Genomic DNA, 27113 nt, shown 5'->3' with positions numbered 1-27113 from the left:
GGGTCGCGGGACACATTGCGAAATTGTGTATTATATATTTTACACACCTGAATAGAATGTGAAATGCAGTACGCAGTAGGAGGAGAAGACACTGGAGCAGCACGGTCTTTTCGAGCCTTTTTATTAGATGCTTGTACAATAATTTTAGTTATCCATGAACAGTGTGGTCTGTTCAGTACTGTACTTGTTGCTGCACTTGTGAGGGCCAATTTTCCCCACCTGCTGTGTAGTAGAATTTGATGATCCTGGCCCTCACAAGAAAAATGCTGCAAAAGCAATGGTAAAAATGGCATTTATAAAAAGAAAATCACACTCGTGTCAATTAAATGTAATCCTTATTTCAGACTTCATCATCACAAACACACCTAAAGCTAGACATAGCAGGGGCTATAGCCTCGTAAAATCTAAAATGGTTATGTCCTCATCCAAAGTGTGTGTGTGTGTGTGTGTGTGTGTGTGTGTGTGTGTGTGTGTGTGTGTGTGTGTGTGTGTGTGTGTGTGTGTGTGTGTGTGTGTGTGTGTGTGTGTGGTCCAGATTGCGTGGGCACTGAACAAGGGGGTTAAACAGGAGTACAAACAGTTTTGGGACGTGGACCTGGGCGTCTCCTACATCCCATGGGAGAAGGTCAAGCTGGATGACCTGGACGAATTCGCAGAGGGCGGCATCATCGACCAGGAAACGGTCAACGAAGGTGAGGAAAGAAACAAACATCACTCGATGTCTTTTATCGGTTTTATAATTGCCGTCGAGTCGGCAAACACGGACTGTATACTAGTACACACACACACGTGTGATGACAGCTTAATGCAAACGATCCCCAAGCATGTGTTGATTTCGTCGACTAACACTATGACGAAAAATGTTCGTCGACTACCTTTTTTCACTGACGAAAACTGAATGGAAACTACAGGTAAATGAAAGCTACGCTATGATGACTTAAGCCCTAACCACACCAAAGGGTCACCATGCAACTCCTTGGGTCCAAACGGTTGCAAGGAGTTAACGCTAAAACTGTCTTGACCCTTTGGTGTGGTTTGGGACATTGAATTCCATGTGTTGAAGACATATCACACCGCAGGGACAACGCTAAAACCGTCTTGACCCTTTGGTGTGGTTAGGGCTTAAGACTAAATATATTGACAATTTCGTCAACAAATAAAAACTAGACTAAAATGTTATGGAGGGACTAGTGGACAAGAGATCCAGTATAAGTAAAAGACACAAGTAATTTTACACTTGGTTGCATGCTGAAAATAGCAGATCTACAAGCTTGTAGTTCTGCTATTCATCAAAAGGTGGTTCCGTGGCCAAAAAGCTGAATAAACGATGGGCCTTGATATGAAAGGGGCTGAAATCCACGGAACTAGCGGAATGTTTTCAACCGTCTCCCCTCGTCTCATCTGCAGAATGGGAGGCTGCCAAGCACGCGGAGGCAGCCAAGGATGCCGTTACCCAGAGCCAGCCAGCCGCTGCGGAAGCCATCGCAGCAGCAGCATCCACCGCCCAGACCGAGGCTGCCTACAGCCAGCAGCAGCAGCAGGTCACAATGATGCCTGTTCAGGTACAGTACACACGCACACGCATACACACACGGTTGGTTTAGTTCCTATCTATCCACCAGAGTGTAAGTGTCAACCGTGTAAAATCTCCCTACCACACCTGTTCGGTCGGTGTCCCCCAGGGCTCAATACTGCGTCCAATTTTGTTCTCTCTGTACATAAATGTCCTACCTGAAGTATGTAATAATCTACATGTCCAGATGTATGCATGGCCTTCTCCAAAAGACCAGTTGTGTTGGAGTCATCAAATGTGTTTCTGGGTGGAGAGGAACTTGACCTTGTCACAGAGTTCAAGTACCTCAGAGTCATTTTAGACTCTAACATTTAAAAAACGTGAAGAAAGTCACTAATACGATTAAATTCAACCTTCAAAATTAGACCATTCCTGACAGTTGGAGCGGCCAGATCGTATCTTCACTGTATGATCCTATCACACATTGAATACTGTTTCACAAACTGGTCTTGCACAGGTGTGACTACTCTACTACCCATAGAACAGCTCTACAAGAGTGTGCTCAAGGTGTTTGACAGGAAGCCCCACTCATATCATCATTGTAACATCCTCCGGAGGCTCAATTTCTTTTAGCTTTGATAACTTTAAAATTTTCAAACAGGTTGGGGTCATATACAAGACCCTACATGGTCTGTGCCTGCCCCCCTAAGTGAATTCATTAAACGAAAGCCCGATAGGGGAATCAGTACCAGAGCAACAACTCGAGGAGACTGCGAAGTGCCGCACCGGCAAACAACATTCGGCCAAAATGTCCTCAGTACAGGGCTGTGTAAAATGGACTGGACTTCCTCTGCATATAAGGGAATGTGCTACATTTTCCCATTTTAAATACAATCTGAAAAAATGGTTGCTTGAAAACCAAAGCTGCAACCATTTATGATTATTTTAGGTATATTTCTTTTGTATGCTGTGTTAGAGAGATTATTAGAGTAAACTTACCCTAATAATAGTTTTATCTAATAGTTTAATCTTTTCTTATTTCTTATTCTTACTAGTCTTATTACGTTGAAATGTACTAGGTATTTGTATGCTATGTCCTGTATGTCAGTCCTGTTTGTATTGTTTGATGTTTGATGTCTGGGGATAATAATCATAATCTACAAAGTAACTAGTAATATGCATTGAGAGGAGCCATACTTGATCTGCCTGGGGCGATATGCATTGCACAGGCAGATGAAGGCTGTCTGGCTATACGAGGCTACATTCAATAACTGTGTGTATATGTGATTATTATACGAGGCTACATTCAATAACTGTGTGTATATGTGATTATTTATCTAATTGTACAACCGGTATCAGTACAGCCTTGACAAAGGCAAAGTTTTCTGCTTTGTCATCTTCTGAAGGCATATCTAGCGTGAGACCCGACACCTGATGTCTTCCTGTGATTTGTACTAACGGTGTTAAGTGGTTAAATGACTGAAAATACACATTGACATGAATCCAACATATTCATAGAAAAGACAGCATTAATTCACTCAACACTAGTGCTGTCAAGCAATCTATGAAAAGGTTTAATCTGCAACACAATTTCATACAATATGTACTTAATTCATCTCACTCTCATCTCAGCTAAGGGGTCCTCCGTGGCCTGAACAACATGGTTTAGGTTAGACTCAGGTTTCCCCTCCCCGGGGCGCTTTGCGTTAGGTCTAATGGACATGCTGAGTGAGGGCAGCATAACACCGACAGCCAGTGTTTGTTTGGACACCGGCCGGGCTGCAAGTGGAGCTGTCTCCGTCACACCACAGAATGTTTAGACTGAAGTCTTGTTCAAGCTGCTGCCGGGCCAAACTGTAGTGGATTAGTGCGTTAGGCCAACCATTTGTTATCAGCCTAAGTATTTAGGGTCGAGCCTTGACAAGCCCTCGACCCTTTTTGGAATTGGTGTGTCAAAGCTGTGAGCGTGCTTGACCATGCTTGTAGTGGTTTGACAGTCTAAACAAGTTTTAACAGGGGAAAAATGGTGCTATCTCTCCAAATGCACCTCTATTAGAAACCTTTTTATGATTATTATTTATTTGGTCTTGACTTTCATGCCTTCCTTAATATCATCCTTCTCCTCCGTCATTAATGTAGCTGCCTGTGAGCCAGGCTGTACCTGCCGCTGTGGGCCTGGTGCCTCCATCCTTCCCCGTCTCCATGGGCATGCCTCCGCCAGGCTTTGGCCCGCCTCCGCCTTTCATCAGGGCAGGGTTCAACGCCTCGCAGCCCCCTCCAGGTAAACCACACCCAGCCTCTCTTTTTAAGCACCAACACATACATAACATGTTCATGACTGACTCAATAAATGACCATGGTGTAACTTCCTCTTCCGCAGGTTTCATGCAGGCTGCGCAGACCGCAGGCATGAATTCCACTCCTACATGTAAGTACTGTACATTCAATTATGTTGTTGACCACGTGAACCCTAGCATCTGTGTTCTGGCCACATTAGGCTTAAATGTAGATTGTAATTGTAGATTGGCTAATTTCGGTGAAGAGATTTGGTGTATTGGGAAGAAAGATGGGGACCAAGTATACTAATTGAAGTGTGTATATGTCGTTTTCTTTTTATTATAATTTTGTTTTTATCAGCTACTGTACTACTACTGCTAATATGTAGTTTTTAGTAAATTTTTTATCAACATCTACTACTACTAATATTGTAATTGGAATGTAAATACACAAAGGCAAACCTGAGACGGAACTTGTAGCATTTATTCATGTTAAAACTTGCAAAAATAAATACTTTTTAGTATAGAGGGTATGCACGTGACATCATCATCATACCCTGAATTATGTGGGAATGCCTACTGTGTGGCAAAAAAACTACTTTCTGGCCTTGACAAGCCATTACATCCAAACAGAAAAGTCCTATCCGAATGCATTAAATGACGTTAAACTCACTTTGCCACTTGATTGATGACTCAATTGGACTAATTGCTTCTCAAGTTGTCACTTGGTCAGTAGGCTACTACTGACGAATGACGCCGTTTCAAATATCCCACATATTTAGGACTTGGCCATACAAACATTCTCAGCGGTGAGATTTCGTTCAGCTTTGACACCGTCTCCTCTCCTCTCCACCCCTCTCCTCCCACACAGCTCTGGGTCAGCAGCAGCCCTCCATGGCGGCGTCCTCCGGCCAGGACAACACTGTGAAGGAGAGTCCGTACGGAGCCATGATCCCCCCCGGCGGCGGCTTCATGCATTCAGCGCTCCAAGGGGGCGCTACAGGCTTCAACCCGCTGGCCGTTCAGACACAGCAGCAGCAAGGAGCCGCCAGCGGAGATAAAACAGCGCAGTCTGCCGCCGACGGTATGGACGCCGCAGCGGAACTCACTCTGCAAGGTGAGCCAAATAACCGCTTTAACCCATTTATTAGGCCTGACGTTGAAATAAAGAAAAATGTCTTCTAAATCCTGACACTTTTATTAAAAACCCATGTTTCTATGTCAGTTGTGGCTGCCGCCACTATTTATTTATAACAACCAATTAGATTAGTTTGTTTTGTTTTTTTAAGATTTGTTTTTTGGGGGCTTTTTATGCCTTTATTGATAGGGAACAGTAGTCAGACAGGAAAGGGGGAGAAAGATGGGGAGTGACACGTAGCAAAGGCCGTCAGGCTCGGGAGTCGAACCCGCGGCACGCCGTCCGGCTGGTTTGGCAGCCTAGGTGCCCAGACAGTTGAGCTAACCGTCGGGGCCTAGATTAGTTTTTTTGCCGATCAAGTATAGTTGTAGACCACGACGGAGTGGGTGCCGTCTCTAGTGAACTTGAGCCACGAGAGTCACCATGAGCGTGCTAAAGCGTGCGAGTTGCCGTGTCGAACGTTCCGAAATAATAAATGAATCCACAAAACTAGCATCATTTTGTATTGTTGACCTATTTTTACCGCAACTTTCGTTCAACTTTGACCCCCTCTGTCACACATGGAACTATTTTTTGTGTAAAGTATCACTACGCACGCGACTCTTTGGGCATTTTCTTTATTTATTTTTTTGTCAAATATGTTTTTATTGAACAGATAAATTATTACAAACATTATGATATGAAATACTTTCATGAAACAAAATGAAAGAAAAAATAAAGACAAAAAAGATAAAGAAATCCCTTAACCCTCCCACCCATACTGCTCAGTGACATTGCATACTATATAATAAGATGATAGAAAGCTCATGGAAAACATTTGAAAAGAAAATGGCGTACAGTCAACCATATCAATGGTATCCTGTCTATTAATCGTTTCTACTCAGGTAATGGACAAGGGGCAGCCAAATCTTATCAAACTGTCTCTCCCTGTTTCTCAGGAAATACCTTATTCTCTCAAGATGAAATGTCATTTCATTTAACCAGTGCTTAAATGCAGGAGCCTCTTCCTTCTTCCAGTGTGTCAGAATTAGTTTTTTCGCTGTAATCAGACCATATGAGAAGAGTTGTTTCTGTGCTTTCGTCAACATAGGCATGGAGTCTGACAAACCCAGAATTATTAGTACAGGATCGGGGTCAATATGAATACTCAAAATATCAGAGAGCGTCTCAAATATCTTAATCCAATATCTTTGTATCCGAGGGCAAAGGGCGAAGCTATGAAGAAGATTTGCATCTATTGTATTACATTTGTCACAATGCGAAGAAATATCTGGGTATATGTTATGTAATTTTATTTTATAGACTTTTATCTGGTCAATGGAATGGTTCTATTGGCAAGATCTGTAGGTGTTGAACTGGAGTAACACAAAAATTATATATTCCATCTTTTGGCCAAAAAGTGTATTTTAGACAAGGTGGGGGTCTGGGAGTTTTTCCGCTTAGGAGAGTAGCCTTTCAACACATTAAAACCGCCTTTGTTTTGGTGAGTAGGCAGTAGCAAAAGTGTATTCTTTATGCTCAGAGTTAGGAGAACTCCTAACAGTGGTTAAGTTGAACTCTTAAATCCCAGAAGAAGATCCAGAAGGATTGAAACGTTGACTAAGCAAAAGAAGAAGGAGAAAAAAACCCCACAAAAAAACCCAAGTGGAGCTGAGATAGCAGCGTTGCAGACTTATCGTGACCTTCCACTACGTGTTCCTTTCTCCTCCAGGCATGCAGAATGCTGTCCGCAGCGGCATGGGTCTTCTGGGCATGCACCCCCACCCGCTGCACCAGGCCGGTGCGGGCCAGAGGATGCCGGGCCTCATGCCCAACCTTCTGCAACAAGGAGCCGCCGCCGCTGCTGCTGCTGCCGCTGCCGCGGCCGCCGCCCGCTTCCCTCTCCTCATGCAGCAGAGCCTGTCCCAGGCCACTAGCCTGCTGGAGGCCCAGGCTCAAGCCCAGGCTCAAGCCCAGGCTCAAGCCCAGGCCCGTGCCAGGGCTCCCTTCCCCCAGATGGACCCCTTCAGCAGGGCCCCCAACCCTCCCAATGACAGCCTGCCCCACAAGGTTAAGGAAGAGCCGTCTGGTGCCGACGAGGGTCAGGACCAGGACTACCGCTTTCCTCCGCCAGAAAAGCCGAGTACAGGCCTACTGAGAACCCCTCCGCCTGAACACAGGCCTGATCACAGGCCTGAACACAGGCCTGACCACAGGCCTGAACACAGGCCTGAACACAGGCTTGACCACAGGCCTGACCACAGGGAGTCCCAGGGAGGAGGAGGCGGAGGGGGAACAGGAGGCAGGCCTGCGTTGCTCCAGACCCCCGGGACTCAGCCACAACAGCCAGGGAGAACCAGCCTGGTCGGACGCCTGCAGGCTCTGGCCGGTTTTACTCCCGACAGCCGCTGGGGCCAGACCCGGGGAGACTTTGATGAACGAGACAACATGAGAGGAGGAGGAGGTGGAGGAGGAGGAGGAGGAGGAGGAGGAGGAGGCGGCTCACAGGCTCCTGGAGGACCCAAAGGCTTCCAGGAGGAGCGACCCAGCCCAGGGCAGAACCAGAACTTCCCCAACCGCTTTGAGAACCGGCCCGGGGCTCCGGCTGTGGCCGGGACACCGGCTGGGCCTGGGGCACCGGCTGGGGCCGGGGCATCCGCCGCTGCCGCCGCCCCTGGAGCAGCCGGGGGTCCTGGGGGTCCTCCACCACCGTGGAACCGTGGCAGTGCCAGCGCCAGCGCCACCCCATTCGATAGTGAAGTGCATCAAGACCTCGACGACCGCAGGCGTGCATGGGATCGGCAGCGAGACCGGGACGAGAGAGAGTTTGATTTCAGGAAAGAGATGAACGGCAATCGCGATCGCCATAGCCGCGAGAAAGAGCGCGAGCCCAGAGACCGTGACAGAGAGCGGGACAGAGAGAGAGAAAGGGACAGGGACAGAGAAAGGGAGAAGGAGCGTGAAAGAGAGAAAGAAAAAGAGAGAGACAGGGAGAGAGGCCGCGACCGCACCAGAGAGCGTGAGAGGGGAGACCGCGACAAAGAGAGAGAGCGTGAGCGAGAGCGCGGGGGCTGGACGCCCCTCCTGCCACTGCCCACACCCCTTCTCCCTACCCCCAACCTCAATCCAAACCTGAGCCTGAACCAAGGCAAGCTTTTGGCGCCGCTCAAATTGAACCCCCAGCTTCAGCCCAGGTTCCCAGGCCTCCTCCTTCCTCCAGCCCAGGGCAACTTGGCCAAGCCATCTCCAACCATCCCTCCCCTGAACCAGGCACTGCTGCGGCCTCCGGTGAGGCTTCCTCTCCTTCAAGCGCAGAGCCAAGTAGCTTTGCCTGAGCCCCAGTCAGACACCCGAGCACAATCTCAGACGTTGCCCCGGGCCCAGTCTCAGCCCCAATCTCCACCCAAGGCCCAGTCACCATCCAAGGCCCAGTCACCATCCAAGGCCCAGTCACCATCCAAAGCCCAGTCTCCTCCACCCGAGGCCCAGTCACCATCCAAAGCCCAGTCTCCTCCACCCGAGGCTCAGTCACCACCCAAGGCCCAGTCTCCTCCACCCGAGGCCCAGTCTCCACCTGAGGCCCAGTCTCCACCCGAGGCCCAGTCTCCACCCATTTCCCAGTCTCCACCCATTTCCCAGTCTCCACCCATTTCCCAGTCTCCACCCATGGCCCACTCACCACCTGAGTCTAAGGCTCAAAGCCCTCCTACCGAGGCCCCCTATCAGGCCCAATCACCACCTATAACCGAGTCCTCTCCACCCACACAGTCGCTAGCCGAGGATGCAGTTAAGTCACCCTCCATTGCTATGTCCTCTCCCCAGGCCCCAGACACTCCTCCTATGGCCTCGCCTCTGGTCATGGCCTCTGCCCCAGACTCTCCCGTCGCCTCACCGCAGCGAGCCTCTAGCTTCCCCGAAGAGACTACCGACTCTCTGGCGGAGCAGGAGGAGACGACGCCGCCGCCTAGGGAAGACCAGGAGGACGAACCCCAAGAGAGACCCGCCTCGACCCGACCCCAGTGGCACAACGGACCCGGGATGAACTCGAATGCGTGTGTGGCTGAGCCCACGCCGGAGCCTTCTCCCGAACCGGAGCCCGAGCCCGAACCCCGACGGGCTCCTTCACCTTCCCTCTCTCCCACCTTCAGCCCCTTGGCAGTGTCACCACCGGGCCCGGCGTCTGACCCAGAGGACGCCCAAGGCGAAGAAGAGGCCTCTCCTAAGGACACAAACAATGAACAGAGTGAGCCCATGGAGGAAGCAGAGAGTCAGCCAGTGGTAGACTCTGACAGAGACACTGAGCGGACATAATCATCACTCAGTAGGTAAAAGATAATTTTGTAAAGTTGTCCTTTCTTCTCTGTACTCATGTCAGCAAACCCACCACCACCACCACAGCCACATGATGGGACTGACTCACACCCATCATACTGACTGATAACTTAAAAAACAGATTTATCTCACAAATATCAGTGTACTTAAAATAGATGGCACCACTACTATCAATTTTAGATCAATTATGTTTGTATTTTATTTCCTTTGTCCTTTTTCTTTTTTTTCCTTTTTTCTTTTTTTTTAGCTGTAATGCCACCCGCCCCGATTTAAATTAAAATAAGCTTGGTGAATTTTGATGAAGTTGCCTGCCAAAATGTTTGTAAATGGGGATAGGGTGCGGGGGAACCTAATCTAAAGAGCTTTGACCTTCCTATGGAAGTGAGTAAAGAATCCTGGCTGTTCCAACAATGGAAGGATCTAGTTAACCCACGAGTACTTGAAAAACCTCTCTCTGTCTCCTCTTCTTTTTTTAAATGCTGCTGCGGCCGTTTTTAAATGAATGCTTTCACGGTGTCTTCTTCTAATGCCTCCTGTTTCCCAGTAGAACCAGTAGTCTCTCTCACACACACACACACACACACACACACACACACACACACACACACACACGGTGAGACCAGTACAGCTGCTGCTTAAATAATGGGGAAAAGAAAAGAAACAAAAATGGAAACGTGACAATGATGTATATCCCCAAAATAAATGTCTGTGATTTGTTTTTTCCATAATTTTCCGTGACTTCAAACCGCAAAATTGAACAAGCCAGGAGAAGGGGGGGGGGGGGGGATGTGTGGATGTTGGCTGCATTTTCTTCTTAGTTTGAAATAAACATGCTTTGTTTGTTGTACCACGTTGCTTTAGGACTGTGCTTTCTGACCCAGGACCAGTGGACAATAAGACTGATTCACACTCATTAGACTTTCTCATATTAACTCCACATTTTGCTGCGTTTGACATCTTGTTGGATGCGACCATGATGATGATGGGGGGGGGGGGGGGGGTCTTTATCTTAGTTTTGTGATGACATCAAGCCTTTATATGATATTTTCCTGAAGCTTTCGCTGGGTTGACTTGTGTTGGATGGGGATTGTGCCTTTTTTTATGGATTTGCGCTCATGTCGCCACCCCCTCCCCCCAATTACTACTGTTTGTGATTCACATCATGAGACCTATTTGGGACAGTTCCTATCAACCACAACGTTGGCCTGCACAGAGAGTTGACCGCCCATACGGTCGGTGCGTTAGTCATATTCTAGGAGGGACAAGTCGAATATACTCATAGTTTCTGTGCATGCAGGCCTGTAGCCTGGTTCCACACCTTCTTGTCTCTCTCTCTCTCTCTCTCTCTTGTTCATTTCATACCTGTAGTGCATTTCTGTTGAGACATTCTACCAGGAAACCGTAGTCTGCTGTTTCTCTCAGACCAAACATGTCTACCACAGAAGTTGTGATGTTGAATAAAAGTTGGAAGGTGCATCATCTTATTTATTTGTTTTAACCCTCCTGTTATGAAGCCAGTCAGGTGACTTCCTGGCTTGCGCGCGCACACACACACACACACACACACAGCCAATCAGGTGACTCTTGGCTTGCACACGGCCAGTCAGGTGACTTCCTTAATCCTTGCACACACAACCATGTGTCACTTAGCCTCGTTCCCAGCCTTACTCAATGCTCATCTGCGAAGAGAAAAGCCTGGTCACGACCCAAGGCAAGAGAGAAAAGCCTGGTCACGACCTAAGGCAAGAGAGTGCCTAGCCGGAAGTGTGAGGGCCGGAACATCCGTCAGATGTATTTCCACCGGATACGATATTCAAGGAGAATGTGAACTGATTTGTAAAGCGTCCACGTCATTTCCTTGAGCGGTACTTCTGCCAAATTCCAGCACTTCCGTTTTGGCACTCACCAGTGTAGGTCTTGCCCAGTGTATGTGTCAATGCTGTAGTGCTGAATCTTAGCACAGACTAAACGTATTATTACTGCAGTATCGTGTGGAGTAGAGTAGAGATGTACCCGTACCATTTTTTTCCTTCCCAATACCAAGTCCCATAACTTAGCGTATCTATCGATACTGAGTACCGATCCGATACCATGTCATTTAAACAACACAGTGTACACACTGTAACCCAGTGTGTACAGATGGAACCGAATGGACCCTTACTTGTCTATTTGGTTCCATTTGTTCACTCTCAGAGTTATGGCGGTCCTTGAAAACTATGTTTTGAGAACCACTGATCTAGGAATAAATAGAAATTCCATTAACCCATTTAGACCTGAGAACTGATTCTACAAATGTCTTCTAAATCATGACAGTTTTCTGAAAAACCTGATGTTTCTATATCAGTGGTATTTCATGTCACGAACCCCTAGAATTACATGTATTTGGCCACCGGCCCTCATCTGAAAATATGTTGTTCCAGGGACCCCCCAGAAGCAAAGATATGAGTTAAAAACGTTCGCTCTGAAAAAATATATATATTCAAAGATTTGTGCCAAATTTTAGCGTAAATAATTTTTCATGTGATAAATGACATGCCGTCATATCGTATTGGCATAGACTGGCATACTTACGATACCAGCATTTTAGGCAGTATCGTAAGCTTTTATGATACTGGTATTGGAACAACTAGTATGTAGACTAATATAAACCATGGCATGTTTAGCATGATGCTCTCTGACCAAAGACAAACTTAACCACTTCACCCTATTATACGTTGTTGACCGGGGGTCCCTCATTGTGTCCTCTCTACACCCAATCTCTTGGCCGAACATACGTAGCAGATGTACAAGCTCACATCGCATCGCCTTTTGGCCCGTTGTGGCCTGTTCGATCTGCTATTTTCTGCAAGTGTTTGCATATTTTCGCAGAATGTAAACCTATTCTCTAGGCTCTAGGCTTCAAGTGTAGATGACTGAAATGTATACTATTCTATCTATACTTACAAAATCAAGGGATTATCTTTACATTGAGTAGGGTGGATGAAAAAAAAGATTTATTACAAGCTATTAACCGGACTATTAAATATTGAAGAAGTTAAATATCTTCAATATTTTGAGACTGTAAGGGGGGTATATTTACTTTGCTCTTGTCTATTTTTGACACTGAATACTGGGGGGCAGCCATAGCCATGTTAATTTAGTTGACTAAGATTAAGAGACTAAGGTTTTTGATAATTAGTCGACTGAGAAACAATTTCAGATGACTAAATAGTACTAAATCTAAATGGTGTGTTATTCAAAAAACTACATCAGAATTTGCTGTCAAAATTAACACTGGCCATAACTTAGCCTTAGTGTTTATTGAGGCCATCTTAATATGTGACCAGATTTGACTGAGAGCCTGCCATCGCACAAATTCCAGCTTTTCACCAGAGGAGAAAAACTTTTTTCATAGCACAGGCAGACTCTTCACATACTAGAGCATGTCTGAAATAATTGTCAGAGCTGAAATCGACATGTAAATATGAAATAACTGCTTAAACATGTAGCTAGGTGTAATGTTAATGAGTCCACAGAAGTGAACCTTTCAAACCTGTTTTTTTTTCCTGCAAGACATTACTCTATAAGCCATATCTCAAACTGTTGGGTCAAACTGAACAACCAATATGTCAATTTGAAGCTATGATTCCCTGCTTTCATATGATTAAAAAATCCAATGGCAGTTCCTCAGTCAAATTTGGTCACACACATAATCGGAAGGTCACCCATTTGCCTGAGTAAAGAGACACTTAAGCTGTAGTACTGTAATACATGTCCAAGTGTCCCGGAGTAAAAACGTAACCTTCAGTAACTGCTCCTCGTGGAGTGCTCCCGATGACCATCTGAGTAGCCTTCAGCTGGGTGAAGCTAAAACTGTGGGATTAATAAGGTATTACATTAGCCCGTTAAAACCGGGAATGTAATTTTAGATTTGAGCTATATATACTTTGATGAGGCAGTATTGCTTTGTTTTCAAAATATAAGGTTTTCTTCATTAACTTATTATATATATTTTTTTTTTATTAATTATATTTTTCATTTCCTGAAAATGTGGTTTCTTTGACAGCAGAGAAATACACTTTGCTACTGGTGCCAATGACATTGATTCCCCTCTGGGGGTCAATAAAGGTCTATCAGTTCTACCCTACAAGCAGTACAAAGCCAAAGTAATCCCTTTTTTTTGACACAACTGACTTAAGTCAAATTTGCCTGTGATTTACAACACCAATTGCCTACCTCAGCACTTAAAAAAACCCACTATCAATGAAATTATTTGCATAGTTACTGCACTGTGGCTTTTGGCACAATATAATGTATTTACTGACGGATACTAGCGATACAATCAGTTTGTAGGGCTTTTATTTGTCACTCATAGTAGCTTCGTCAAGTTGGGGGGCGGCGAGAGCATGTGGCGCAATGCAACGGGGTCTGAAACACGCACTCGTGTCTTATCTCACACCTGCAGATAAAGGTGTGCTCTACTTTTGTGTCTGGTTTGAAGCGAACTCCCCGTGGTGCTCACAGTGGCAATCTGATATATGGCCATGTCTAGGAGGAACACTTCTATGTCCAGAAACTATGTTACTTTGCCACAGCGGTGGAAAAAGTACTCAATTGTTACTTATCCCATTCAGGACTGAGGCGGATTCTTAAAAAAAAAGGCTTCTAAATCCTAAAGGTTTTCTGAAAACCCATGTTTCTATGTCAGTGGTGCTCAACCTTTTTCATGTCAAGGACCCCCAGAATTATCTGTATTTAGCCACGAACCCCCATCTCAAAATATGTAGTTCCAGAGGGACCCCCCAGAAGCAAAGATATGAGTTAAAAAACGTTCACAGTGAATGAATATATATTCAAAGATTTGTGCTAAATTTTCACGATTTTTCAATAGCTAAAGTATAATAGCTCAAGTATAACATAATGCTTAAAACACCAAAAGGGGTTCCCGTCTAGAATGGATTAAGTAAAAGTATCAATACCGCAATGTAGGACTACTCTGTTGAATTCAAAATGTACTTGAGTAAAAGTGCAAAACTATTGGCATCAACATGTAGTTAAAGTACCAAAAGTAGTAAGTACTCCCTATGCAGAATGTGGCATTTCAAGTTTTCAAACTTTTGAAAACAAGCTATTTTCAAATGGCCGGAATGTATACATATATGTTTAATGTATGTTTTGTAATAATAATCAAAGTAACTACTGTAGTAACTAAAGTCTTCAAAATACATGTAGTGGAGTAAAAGTATATTTGGATCCAAGATGTGGTAGAGTATTGGAAATTGGAAATGATCAAGTAAAGTCCAAATACTTCAAAATTGTACTTAAGTACGGTACTTGAGTAAATGTTCTTAGTTAAATACCATTAGTTAAATCTTTAAATGTGTGTCTATATATATGTATATTAAACAAAACAAGCTTAACCACGTAAAACAAAAAAAGGCGATCTACAGGTTCACCACGTGTCGCGGTGCAACGCAATGTGAGCTTAGTTGTAGATCACCTATTTCCGCTACTTTTGCACGACACTGTCACAACAAATATGTATGATACTAGGGCACTGAAGGGCAGTGGTTCTCAAATTGGAGAGCACTGAGAGCAGGGACCCACACGGTTTCTAAACGGGCCCACTACAGGTCTGTAACACTGGAATGGACCCCCGTTCCATTTGTACGCGCTCTCAGAGTTATGGGGGTGCTTGAAACGAAATGGTTTGAGAGAACCTTTGAAACAGAGAATCTATTTATATAAAAATATATATATTTTGAGGCTTCTAGCCCCTACATTCGGCCCCTTGTTTAACCAGAGGCAGTTAGATGATGATGTGCACCACGGTTTGTCGTCATCTCGCAAGGGAGGACAGTCGGATCCGCTTAACACGGCCAGAACATTAAACAAATGTGTCGCTGGCCTCACAACAGAACAAAGGGGGAGGTGAGGGAAGGAGATGGGAGGAGGAGAATGCTGGCTGCATGGTGAAAATGCTTACTCAGCACTCGGCAGCAGCACGCACGCACACACAAACACAGGCAGCCAGCGTCCACTGCGTTTCTAAGGACCCGTGTGTGTGTGTGTGTGTGTGTGTGTGCCGTGTCAGAGAACAGAAGCTAGAGGAGTCGTTTGATGATTAATCAGCTCCACACACATCCCAGTGTGTCCGTGAGTGAGAGAAGCTGCCTCAGCACTTTCTAGTTTCTAGTTGCTATGGAGAAGAGAGACCAGAGGCTGAATTGGTTGGATGGTTGGGGGAACATTATTGTCATGCACAATGCTGCTGCTGCTGCCGCCTATATTCCTGATTCCTATCTCAGCGTCCATCACAATGTCAATACACATACATTAAACCTGATTTGACCCGGATTGAGTCACTTTAGACGTGAGGGATGAGCAGCTATTAAGCCTTTTCCTGGAAATGACCGCGTGTGTGTGTGTGTGTGTGTGTGTGTGTGTGTGTGTGTGTGTGTGTGTGTGTGTGTGCGTGCGTGCGTGCGTGCGTGCGTGCGTGCGTGCGTGCGTGCGCGCGCGCGTGTGCACTTGTATTACTATACTTGTGAGGGCCAAATGTCTCCACAACAACAACATTTTTCTGCTTCTAAAATTCTACTATAAATACCTAAATACCTGGACCTGTTTTATTTATAGTTCAAGTTTTGTGTCAGCATTACTATTAGCGTAGCATAATATTCCGGTTTGGGTTAGGGGTTGGGGGTACACATTTAGGGGTTGGCGGATTAGTTTTCCCCAAACAATTTCTGATCTGCAAGCTCGTGGTGTTGTGACTCACAACAAGCTCAGTATGTCTTCTACTTTACGGCATATTCTTAGGCTATTTTTGTCCAGTTTCAATGCAGTTTCAAGGTATAGTAATACAAACGTGTGTGCAGTTTTATCCAGTCTGTATACTCATTTATCCCACCTATGCTGCTGAGACGGTCACTAGGCAAATGACAAGCTAATACCCCCCCCACCCAAAAACCTCCCATCTGCCTACCCTGCAACCACACACAGACACAGCCCTGTTGTTGGCTTCTGTTGCCTTTTAATATATATATATATATATATCAACCTGAACAACTTGCTTGCTGTGGTTTTCACAGTGGCAAGCAGCTCTATAAAGGGCGGGCGGGCTGCTTGCTTGCACAGGCTTGTGTCATCATGGTAATGTTGTGATTATTTATAAGCATAGACGTCGTGGGGACTATATATATACGTCACTATACTATATATAGTGACGGCTTGATACTTTTTCCATTACTTATTATTTCCATTATTAGTACTTTTTCCATTACTAGTACAGAGCCCTGACGGACTTTGGTCACAACTACCATTAATTTACAAGCAATGTTTACAGAAAAACAAGCCCAAAGAAGTCGCTTAAGCAGGCATGGCAAATATACTGGTCTAGACTAGTCTAGACTGTGCTGGACTCATATGAACCCTCAACCACTCAGCCAGCCAGACACCTGGAGGGGCTGAGCACGACATGGACTGACCTTTAAGTTGGAGGAGGATTATTTACCCCCGCGTGGGTGATGAGAATGGCAGAGCCACACCGAAGGGCAGGCGGATTATCCCACTAAGACCTGAGACCAGATCCTACAAAATGTCTTCTAAATCCTGACTGTTTTCTGAAAAAGTTATCAGTGGTGCTCAAACTTTTTCCTTCAAGGACCCTCAGAATTATCTGTATTTGACCGCGGACCCCCATCTGATATTTATTTTGTTCCTTCCAGGGCAAATCTATCTAGAGATGCACCGCCACATCTCTGTCTGTCTGTACGTACGTCTGTACGTCTGTAATGCACGTAACTCGAGAACTCTGACACGGGTACAATGGCATTGCTTAGGGGGCATGGATCAGGATCTCCAACTTCCATCGTTACCGACTCTGTGCTCTACAGTCGGGTACCAGTCTAGTTTGAGTTAAAAACGTTCATCAAAGATTTGCGCACATTTTCAAGATGTTTCAAAAATATATATCTGCTATTTTTCAACAGCTTAAGTATAAAATAATGGTTAAAGTGATACAGATGCGCTCCGGGTCTTACAGCGTTAATTCATCTGCCAGTTGTTCCCAGATGGCAGTGGTTATCTTAGAAGGAGGTACTGTACTGTATGTGTGCCCACAAAGTCAGACAGAGAGAAGTTCCCCGCTATGAGGAAGTCAATTACAGTCTCTGAGGGGGGTGAGATATGCTCTGTAAAATGTTTTTTACTGTGGTATGACGATGAGGAACTAACTAATCCTTGTGGCAGTGAATTGCAGTCCTCTGCTATTATTATGTACTTAAAGCAGGGGTTCCCAAACCCGCTCCTACCAGGGCCTTTTTGGCGACCCCCGCACTTGATTTATAGTGCAACGTTCAACGTTAGCCTTGAATAGGAATATTGTGTATTGGGGAAAATGCGTTCACACAATGCTGCAGTGTTTCCCCTATAGCAAGAAGCTGAAGGTGTGGGGGTGGACGCAAAGGGGGGAAAAAGGTTTCTCAAAAAAATGCATTTTGCGCTCAAACTAGTGCTGCACGATTCTTGCTCCAATGTGAACCTTGATTGAGATCACGATTCTCACACGATTCTCTTTTTTTTCCATGAAAATATTCATTGTCTTTTAGTCTGTAGTTGCTGAACATTATAATCTACATTAAAAATGTGTCACCAGGAGCCAACTACTGTGACTTTAAAGTCTCTCTTGTAGCAAAAACATAAGAGCAACTAAAATAAATTGGACCGCCTGAGCCAACTAGTGCTTTTTTCTTTTTTCGATTAACTGTGCAGCAAACGTGAATAACCCATAGTTTGAGGACTTCTGATTTAAAGCATCTACTAATGGGAGGACCTACATTTCTTAAACTCCATCGTGATTCGTGAACAGTGTTTGTTAGACTGCTGAGATTGAATGCTAACGTTGAGCTTCCCTGAGCCTAGAGGAACTGCCAAGTGCCAACCACTGCAAGAGAATTATTGCTTTTTAACTATAGGGCATTTTTTTATCGGAGTGTTTAAGAGCTTTTTGGATGGCTAACACGACTGGTGGTGAAATTATAGTCTTAAGTGGAATTACTTGGTTTTTCCCCCCCCTTCTTTTTGGTAGAACAAATCAGTTGTTCAGTTGATCAGATCAGTCAGTTCACCAGTAGTGTCAGTACCATGCCTGGCCATTAGAGGTCAGTGTGGTGCTGTAGTAGGTGTCGAGTTTATTGTTTCTGAAGATGAGCATTGTGTTGTGTGTGTGGTATAGCCACAGAGTGCGACAGAGATGAAAGTGTGCATTTTTCTTACTCCGTCTCTGTCTTCTTATGCGTCCTTCCTCGGCAGCAAGATTAATGAAAGACTGAAGATCTTTTGAAAGTAAAAGGATCAGAATTATTTACCGTATGTAGGTCTGTGCTGCAGCATATAATACCGAAATGAATTCATCAGATACCGGTACGGTACTTATTTCTGGCATTTTCTGCCCTTTCTTTCCGCCTGTTTTCTGATCAATATAGTAGCAGAAAGTGTGATTAATGGAAGGCGTTTATTTTAGTGAGACTCGGGCTCTCTCTTTCTCTCTCTCTCTCTTTCTCTCTCTCTCTCTCTCTCTCTCTCTCTCTGCAGCCTCTCACATTCGCTGCATTCTCAATTGATTAGAAGCTATTGATTACATGTCCTCCCGGAGCCCCCAAACTAAAATCAGCCTTTATCTGCGACCGCTTGCAGGATACTCAGCCAGCCGTCATAATGGCACAGGTTGGTTGTAGACTGTGCAGTTTGTGCCAAGTTTCCTACTAGCAGCCTATAGATTGTTAGATAAGGGAGTTAGAGTGTGTGTGTGTGTGTGTGTGTGTGTGTGTGTGTGTGTGTGTGTGTGTGTGTGTGTGTGTGTGCGTGCCTGCCTCTCTGCGTCTGTGCATGTGCATGAGCCAGCAAGTGCATAATATATTCATGAGGGGTAAAGCGAGAGTGTCAAAGCAAAACTCTCTGTGCCATCCCATCCACCGACGAGGATTCTCATATCAGTGCTGCTCCCACTACTCCCGCCATGACTGTGTGTGTGTGTGTGTGTGTGTGTGTGTGTGTGTGTGTGTGTGTGTGTAGCTGTAGCTGTAGCTGGAGGTTTCCTTTCTGGCCTTTTATGAAGTCCAGCCTCTTATCGGGGGCTGGCAGATTCCGAGGGCCTAGCCTGGCCCAAACAAATCGAGTAAAGTTCCCCTCACCCAGGGCAGGCATTAAGAACCAGGCAGAAGTTCAGCGACCATCAGCAACCCCTTGCCAATTAGCAGCCCATATCAGAGCCCATATTCCAATTAATATTAATCTCTTTCTTTCCCCTGTCTTTCTCTGCTGCAGATAGAACAGAATATTTCACCCTCTCATGGAGGGGAGAAGGAAAAAGAAATTCAATAGCAAATTATTTTTCGTCTTCTTTTTTCCGCTCGATGCTGGGAGCAGGAAGACAACTCCCAGTCTTCCTTTTGCCAGCCAGAGCAGTGTGGTTGTTTGCAGTGGTGTAAAGTAACTACATTTACTTAAGTACTGTACCAATTTGAGGTACTAGATCGGTGCCCGTTGAGCACTGGCCTACTTGGAACGATACAAGTTGAATTGGAACTGCATGCCCCACCCAGTTATTAATATGTCTGTGTCCCTTCTTTGCCCTAGAGTCTATGCAGATGTCAGAACAGGCCAGCTCCATATATGGAGATCTAGAGGTGATCAGGTGTGATCAATTGGCTAATTTGAGTCGGTGAAAACGGTTCTCGAGTCACGTGGATTACAGACGGACGCACGCGCGCGCGCACACACACACACACACACACACACACACACACACACACACACACACACACACACACACACACACACACACACACACACACAGAGACACACACAGACACACACACACACACACACAGACACACGCACACACACACTCACAGAGCATTTATATTAGGATTTGTACTTGAGTATGTCAAATTCTTTGTCCATTTACTTCTACTCCACTACATTTCAGAGGCAAATATTATATTTTTACTCCACTACAATTATTTGAAAACTTTAGATACTAGTTACTTTGTAGAGTTTGATTATTATTGCAAAACATCATTAGCACTTCAATCCTATATACATTTCCACCATTTGTAGATCTGCTATTTTTAGGATTTAATACATTTGAACACTTGTGAAACGGTAATGAGACAGTACTTTCTTACTTTTGTTACTATAGGCACATTTTGATACCAATACTTTTGTACTTTTACTCAAGTGCATTTTGAATTCCGGACTTTTTACTTGTGAGTATTTCTACATTGCACTATTGCTTGCTACTTTTACTGAAGTATAGATAATGTGAGTAGCTTTTCCACCACTGGTTGTTTGCGTATGGAGGGAGGAGGTGTGTTTTATACATCAGTACTCAGTGGTGGGAAAAGTACTCGAGTTGAGTAAAAGTATCAATACTGCAATGCAGAACTACTCCGGAATTCCAAATGTACTATTGGCATCAAAATGTAGGCTACTTAAAGTTACAAAAGTGGTCACTATTGCAGTATGTACCATTTGAACAAATTGCTGAAGTGCTTAATGTATGTTTTGTAATAAAAAACAAAATCTACTATTAGCTAAAGTTTTAAAATAATTGCAGTGGGTTACAATATTTTCCATGACTTTCCACCATGGTTATCAGTTGTCTGCATGCCTCGTCACATACTCCTGTGACTGTGTGTTGGGCTGCTATGTCAACAAGATTACAGCAACCTGAATTGACCTTCTTCTGGACTGTAGAGTGTAAACATGGAGCTTTTCAAACGTTGGCTGGCGACGCCACAGTAAATAATTATATACCATTTTTTTGGGGGGGGGGGGGGGTTCCGTCTCAAATAGAGTCGTTTGATTCTTGTTTTAACGATTTTATCGGCCGGTCCTTCTTCCTTTATCACACGGCCGGTTCTGAAACGCGCAGGAGGAGACATCGGTATAAACGTCCATTTCGTGGTGTTAACGACAAAATGACTTCCTATCCTATCCTAAGTGGTGTGTGAGCCGTGTACACAACAAGTGCTTCTCAAAGTGGGCTCCGGGGACCCCCTAAGGGGGTCCTTATCCATGGGTGTCCCCAATGCAAATTCTGATTGGCCAGAATGAGATGATGTATGATGATGAGAGTGCCCCTCCCAGGTCAAAGGTCACCTCCGGCCTCACGTTGTGTCCAGGGACCAGGGTGGTGGTCTAGTCACAGAGACCAGGGTGGTGGTCTAGTCACAGCGACCAGGGTGGTGGTCTAGTCACAGCGACCAGGGTGGTGGTCTAGTCACAGCGACCAGGTTGGTGGTCTAGTCACAGAGACCAGGGTGGTGGTCTAGTCACAGCGACCAGGGTGGTGGTCTAGTCACAGCGACCAGGGTGGTGGTCTAGTCACAGCGACCAGGGTGGTGGTCTAGTCACAGAGACCAGGGTGGTGGTCTAGTCACAGAGACCAGGGTGGTGGTCTAGTCACAGCGACCAGGGTGGTGGTCTAGTCACAGCGACCAGGTTGGTGGTCTAGTCACAGAGACCAGGGTGGTGGTCTAGTCACAGCGACCAGGGTGGTGGTCTAGTCACAGAGACCAGGGTGGTGGTCTAGTCACAGAGACCATGGTGGTGGTCTAGTCACAGAGACCATGGTGGTGGTCTAGTCACAGAGACCATGGTGGTGGTCTAGTCACAGAGACCAGGGTGGTGGTCTAGTCACAGCGACCAGGGTGGTGGTCTAGTCACAGAGACCAGGGTGGTGGTCTAGTCACAGAGACCATGGTGGTGGTCTAGTCACAGAGACCATGGTGGTGGTCTAGTCACAGAGACCATGGTGGTGGTCTAGTCACAGAGACCAGGGTGGTGGTCTAGTCACAGAGACCATGGTGGTGGTCTAGTCACAGAGACCAGGGTGGTGGTCTAGGTACAGAGACCATGGTGGTGGTCTAGTCACAGTGTTCTGGCCTCAGTGCTTTGGCCTCAGTGTTTTAGCACCCTTTATGGGCAGGCCAATATATTTTGTTTCTTGTTTTCTGCACAGAGTTCCTCCTGTTAATTAATCCAGGTGCTGCCTATTGAGTGTGAGCAATCAAGGCATAATCTGCTGCAGTGCAGGGAGTTTAGGCTCACTCAGTGTGAATTCAGCTCAGCATGAGAAGCCAGCTTCATTTGACAGTCAGGTTTTTTGTTTGTGCTTAAAGAGCCAAAGATTGTAAGTACTTTTCCGAATACATTTGTAAATGTTAAGTTTCATTGAAAGAGCTGTGTATTTGGAGTTCTGTGATTATGTGAATTGTGTAATTTTATGGGACATTTACAAATGCTCTTTTTTCTGTCTTTTGTCACAGTTTTACAAAAAGATCTTCTATATAAAAGATTGGTCAAACAAGATCCACTCCTCTCTGACTGACTTTTTATGGAAATATGTTTAGCTCGCTGCATAGCCACACAATGTGTGGTGAGGGCAGAAGACACAGAGACCATGGTGGTGGTCTAGTCACAGAGACCAGGGTGGTGGTCTAGTCACAGAGACCATGGTGGTGGTCTAGTCACAGAGACCATGGTGGTGGTCTAGTCACAGAGACCATGGTGGTGGTCTAGTCACAGAGACCAGGGTGGTGGTCTAGTCACAGAGACCATGGTGGTGGTCTAGTCACAGAGACCATGGTGGTGGTCTAGTCACAGAGACCAGGGTGGTGGTCTAGTCACAGAGACCAGGGTGGTGGTCTAGTCACAGAGACCAGGGTGGTGGTCTAGTCACAGAGACCAGGGTGGTGGTCTAGTCACAGAGACCAGGGTGGTGGTCTAGTCACAGAGACCAGGGTGGTGGTCTAGTCACAGAGACCAGGGTGGTGGTCTAGTCACAGAGACCAGGGTGGTGGTCTAGACACAGAGACCATGGTGGTGGTCTAGACACAGAGACCAGGGTGGTGGTCTAGACACAGCGACCAGGGTGGTGGTCTAGGTACAGAGACCATGGTGGTGGTCTAGGTACAGAGACCATGGTGGTGGTCTAGTCACAGAGACCAGGGTGGTGGTCTAGTCACAGAGACCAGGGTGGTGGTCTAGTCACAGAGACCATGGTGGTGGTCTAGTCACAGAGACCAGGGTGGTGGTCTAGGTACAGGGACCAGGGTGGTGGTTTAGTCGGGAACGACCATGATGTCACCCAACACACTAACGAGCTGAGCACTGCATCTCCAGAGAGGACCCAATCAGAATTCACAGCGGGCGGACAGTGTGTGAGCGCGTGCCTGTGTGTGCGTGCGCGTGTGTGCTTGTGTGTGTGTGCTTGTGCGTGGGTGCATGTGTGCGTTTTGTGTGCGTGTGTGTTATCCATGTGTGGCAGGGGGTGGTGGTGGTGGTGGGGGGGGGGGGGGTGTTATTAAATCTGCCAACATAAACCAGGAGGGAAGTGCGAGATTGGGGTGTAGTGAAAGAGAGCAACGATACAGAGAAAGTGACATTGTGTGTGTGTGTGTGTGTGTGTGTGTGTGTGTGTGTGTGTGTGTGTGTGTGTGTGTGTGTGTGTGTGTGTGCGTGTGCACTGTGTGCAGTGATGCTGTGTAAGCGTGCATGTCTCAGTGTGAATAGTATCACATGGGACACATTGGGACAGACAGCTTGACCGTGCAGCTTGCATCAGCACCTGCAGTATACCTGCATGAGGCTGGACATATGCACGACGCACATACACACGCACGCACGCACACACACTGAATGTCCTGCTGACATATGTTCTGTCTGTTTTGCAGTGATATCACCAATTCACTGTTTTCGTACACCCAAACGGCACGTTTAGAACAACACACACATTCTCTCTCGCTCTCTCTCTTGTGCAAACACATACGCGTGCGCACACACACACACACACACACACGCACACGCACTTACTGTACTGATGACCTATTTAACCACATGAACCCTAGAGCCGTTGTTCTGGGGGGGCGAACATTCTGCAAAAGTTTCCGATCAACTTGTAGTTTGGCTATTTCCAGATAGGAAAAGATGTGAGTGTACACTGGGTATTGATTAAATTAATGTAATACTTCATTAACAGTTTGCAAAATGTCCAGAGGTACAGTTATACAACAATGCTAAGATGATTACACTAAAAGGGCTTGTTTCCATTGTGGTACTGGGTGTTCAATTACAAATGAATTGACAGATTGACCTTTGTTTTCTTTATTTCTTCTCATAGACGTAGACACACACTCACTCACTCACACACACACACACACACACACACACACACACACACACACACACACACACACACACACACACACACACACACACACACACACACACACACACAGTGGTAGTTTCCATGTCTGTCATCGTTTGTGAGGACGACCTTGTAAAAGCTACTTATTAAGAAGTGACTCAACTTGTGCCTTGGGAGGAGACACCTGGTTTGTCACATCAAAAACTCTCATTGTTTCCATTAGGGACTCTCTGTGTGTGTGCGTGCATGTGCGCGCATGTGCGTGCAGGTCGAGCGTAGACCCGGAAAAATAAATCAGAATGAGAAAATAGGTCCACACCGTGTTCATTGTTAACACCATGAACTCTAGCATCCCTATTCTGGGGCAAACATATGCCGAAAATAGCAGATCTCCAATCTCACAGCGCGCTCGTTCAAAGCCAATTCTACTCAGTTTGCTGCTGAAAAGTGACAATGGATTAAACAGTTCACAACACACACACACACACACACACACACACACACACACACGTTTGCACTTTATTATTAGTTTGTGTCTTTTTGTCATTTCTTTCAATTAAAGGTGATTTTACCTTTTTACTTTGACATACTGGTACTTGAATTGTATTTGTACTGCAATATGTTGGTGGGATTGTTGGGGGTTTGGCCATCATTTTGCAGATACCCTAGAAAATCTCTGCCTTTTTCACAGCCTAATGTTGGATCCTTGTTATACGTTATGCACCTACTATACTGTAGGCTTTAAGAAGTGGTTTGAAAGAGTTAGGAATGGGTGAGGGGTTGTGGTTGGTTGCCTCTATCTCTCTCTCTGTGTGTGCGTGCGTGCGTCTATATCTCACGCAGTAATCCCCCTTTCACTCCTTTTCCGTCTCAACGGCGTCGCCTCAGTGACGATATCAGCCCTGAAGGCTAAGTCCTGTACTCCTCGCTGTCTGGGAGCTGGTTTGTTTACGGCACTAGTAGTCTGGGAGCTCGCTTCTCTCTCCCCCCCCCCCCCCCCCCTCCCGAGACTGGGAGGAGAGGAAGAGGAGCAGGAGGAGAGAGGAGCGAGTGAGGCGTTGACAAATTAAAGATAGGAAACGTGTGACTCACCTCCCGCAGGCAGGACAGGCAGACAGGCAGGTACCGTAGCAGTAGCACAGATCTGCCATGTTCACATAAAACCTCCATTTAGAACGATGTTCTAAATGAAGAGTCACCGGCGACACTGTGTGTGTGTGTGTGTGTGTGTGTGTGTGTGTGTGTGTGACCACAGTGGTGGAAAGTAACTAAGTACATTGACTAACTAAGCATTGTACAGTTTTGAGGGATTTGTACTTCACTTGTGTATTTCCAATATCCAATACTTTTACTTCTACTCCACTGCATCTCAGAGGCAAATATTGTACATTTACTCCATTTATTTGAAAACATTGTTACTTAGATTGTAGATTTGTATTATTACAAAACATACATTTACTACCCTATTTACATTTCATTCATTTGAAAATTGCCGATCTACAACAAGCTCACATCTCGCAGATCTGTACATTTTCTGCTATTTAAAAAATATTTTTATAGATTTGAAAATGTATGCCAATACTTTGTACTTTTGCTCAAGTACATTTTGAATTTCGTACTTCTACTTGTAACAGAGTATTTCTACATTGCAGTATTGGTACTTGACACTACACAACATTATGATTATGGGGGTGGGGGGGTAAAAGATGAAATATATAGAGATTGCCAGTGAAAATAATAAATATACATAATGTTATGGTAATCCAGTGGAAATGGCACTTAAAGAAGATGTGATCTTTGTCAGGATGGAATTCCTTACCGTCAGGCGGGACTGACTGACTGACTGACTGACTGACTGACTGACTGGCTGGCTGACGGCGCCTATGAGATTTGGGGGGAAATCCCACGTTAATGTGCTGATTTAAATGCAGCATGTTTAAGGTGAAGAGCAGAGTGAGCTTCCAGGGAAAGCACAAGTATATTATCCTTTTTCACTTTCGCCTTTATTTTATATATTTTATGGAAGGACAGACAGTAGGCTGACAGGAAATGGGGAGAGAGATGGGGGGAAGACATGCAGTAAAGGCCGTCGGGATCGGGAGTCGAACCCGCGGCACACTGACAGACTGGATTACCAGCCAAGGTGCCTGGACCGCTGAGCCATGGCCCAGGCCATTGTTATCCCATTTAACCGCATATAATGCTCACACACAGAGCCACAAGTTAACCCCCGTGTCCAGGGTCTCAAATGTCCCCCCCTGCCATTACTCCAATCTGTCGCGTGTGTGTGTGTGTGTGTGTGTGTGTGTGTGTGTGTGTGTGTGTGCTCATCAATATCACACATGAGGTTTCCCATGCCACCCCCACTGATTGACATTAAATATTCATGATCATGTTTATTAATGTCCAGCAGGCAAGTGGGACCTCCTGTGTGTGTGTGTGTGTGTGTGTGTGTGTGTGTGTGTGTGTGTGTGTGTGTGTGTGTGTGTGCGCACGCACTGATCTTTCTCATAGCCTACACAACCACATGCACATACACGCACACACACACACACACACACACACACACACACACACACACACACACACTGACAGCGGCATGGGGATAAGCAGGCCATCCATATGTGTCCAACTGGTCTGGTAAACAGATAAAAAAGAACAGATTTCCTGTCTCCTCCT

The 27113-nt window shown here is 45.6% G+C and overlaps 2 protein-coding genes across 3 annotated transcripts in view; both read left to right on the top strand.

Moving 5' to 3' along the window:
• Positions 1 to 10702, top strand: part of scaf8 (SR-related CTD-associated factor 8) — a 53515-nt gene extending 42813 nt beyond the window's left edge. For both annotated transcript variants that reach the window (XM_080784852.1, XM_080784851.1), the window contains 6 exons: positions 536 to 692; positions 1408 to 1562; positions 3653 to 3794; positions 3894 to 3941; positions 4661 to 4906; positions 6639 to 10702. In XM_080784852.1, the coding sequence (XP_080640978.1) occupies positions 536 to 692; positions 1408 to 1562; positions 3653 to 3794; positions 3894 to 3941; positions 4661 to 4906; positions 6639 to 9217 (3327 nt within the window). In that variant the 3' untranslated portion in view covers positions 9218 to 10702. The remainder of the gene's footprint in view (positions 1 to 535; positions 693 to 1407; positions 1563 to 3652; positions 3795 to 3893; positions 3942 to 4660; positions 4907 to 6638) is intronic.
• tiam2a (TIAM Rac1 associated GEF 2a) overlaps positions 9212 to 27113 on the top strand; it is a 153891-nt gene continuing 135989 nt past the window's right edge. Inside the window, exon 1 of the mRNA XM_080784848.1 lies at positions 9212 to 9231. The gene's annotated coding sequence lies outside the window, so the exon portion shown is untranslated. The remainder of the gene's footprint in view (positions 9232 to 27113) is intronic.

The sequence above is a fragment of the Protomyctophum bolini genome, assembly GCF_963924005.1.
Source record: "Protomyctophum bolini genome assembly, chromosome: 15".
NCBI lineage: Eukaryota > Metazoa > Chordata > Actinopteri > Myctophiformes > Myctophidae > Protomyctophum > Protomyctophum bolini.
This window is presented reverse-complemented; position numbering and strand designations above follow the sequence as displayed.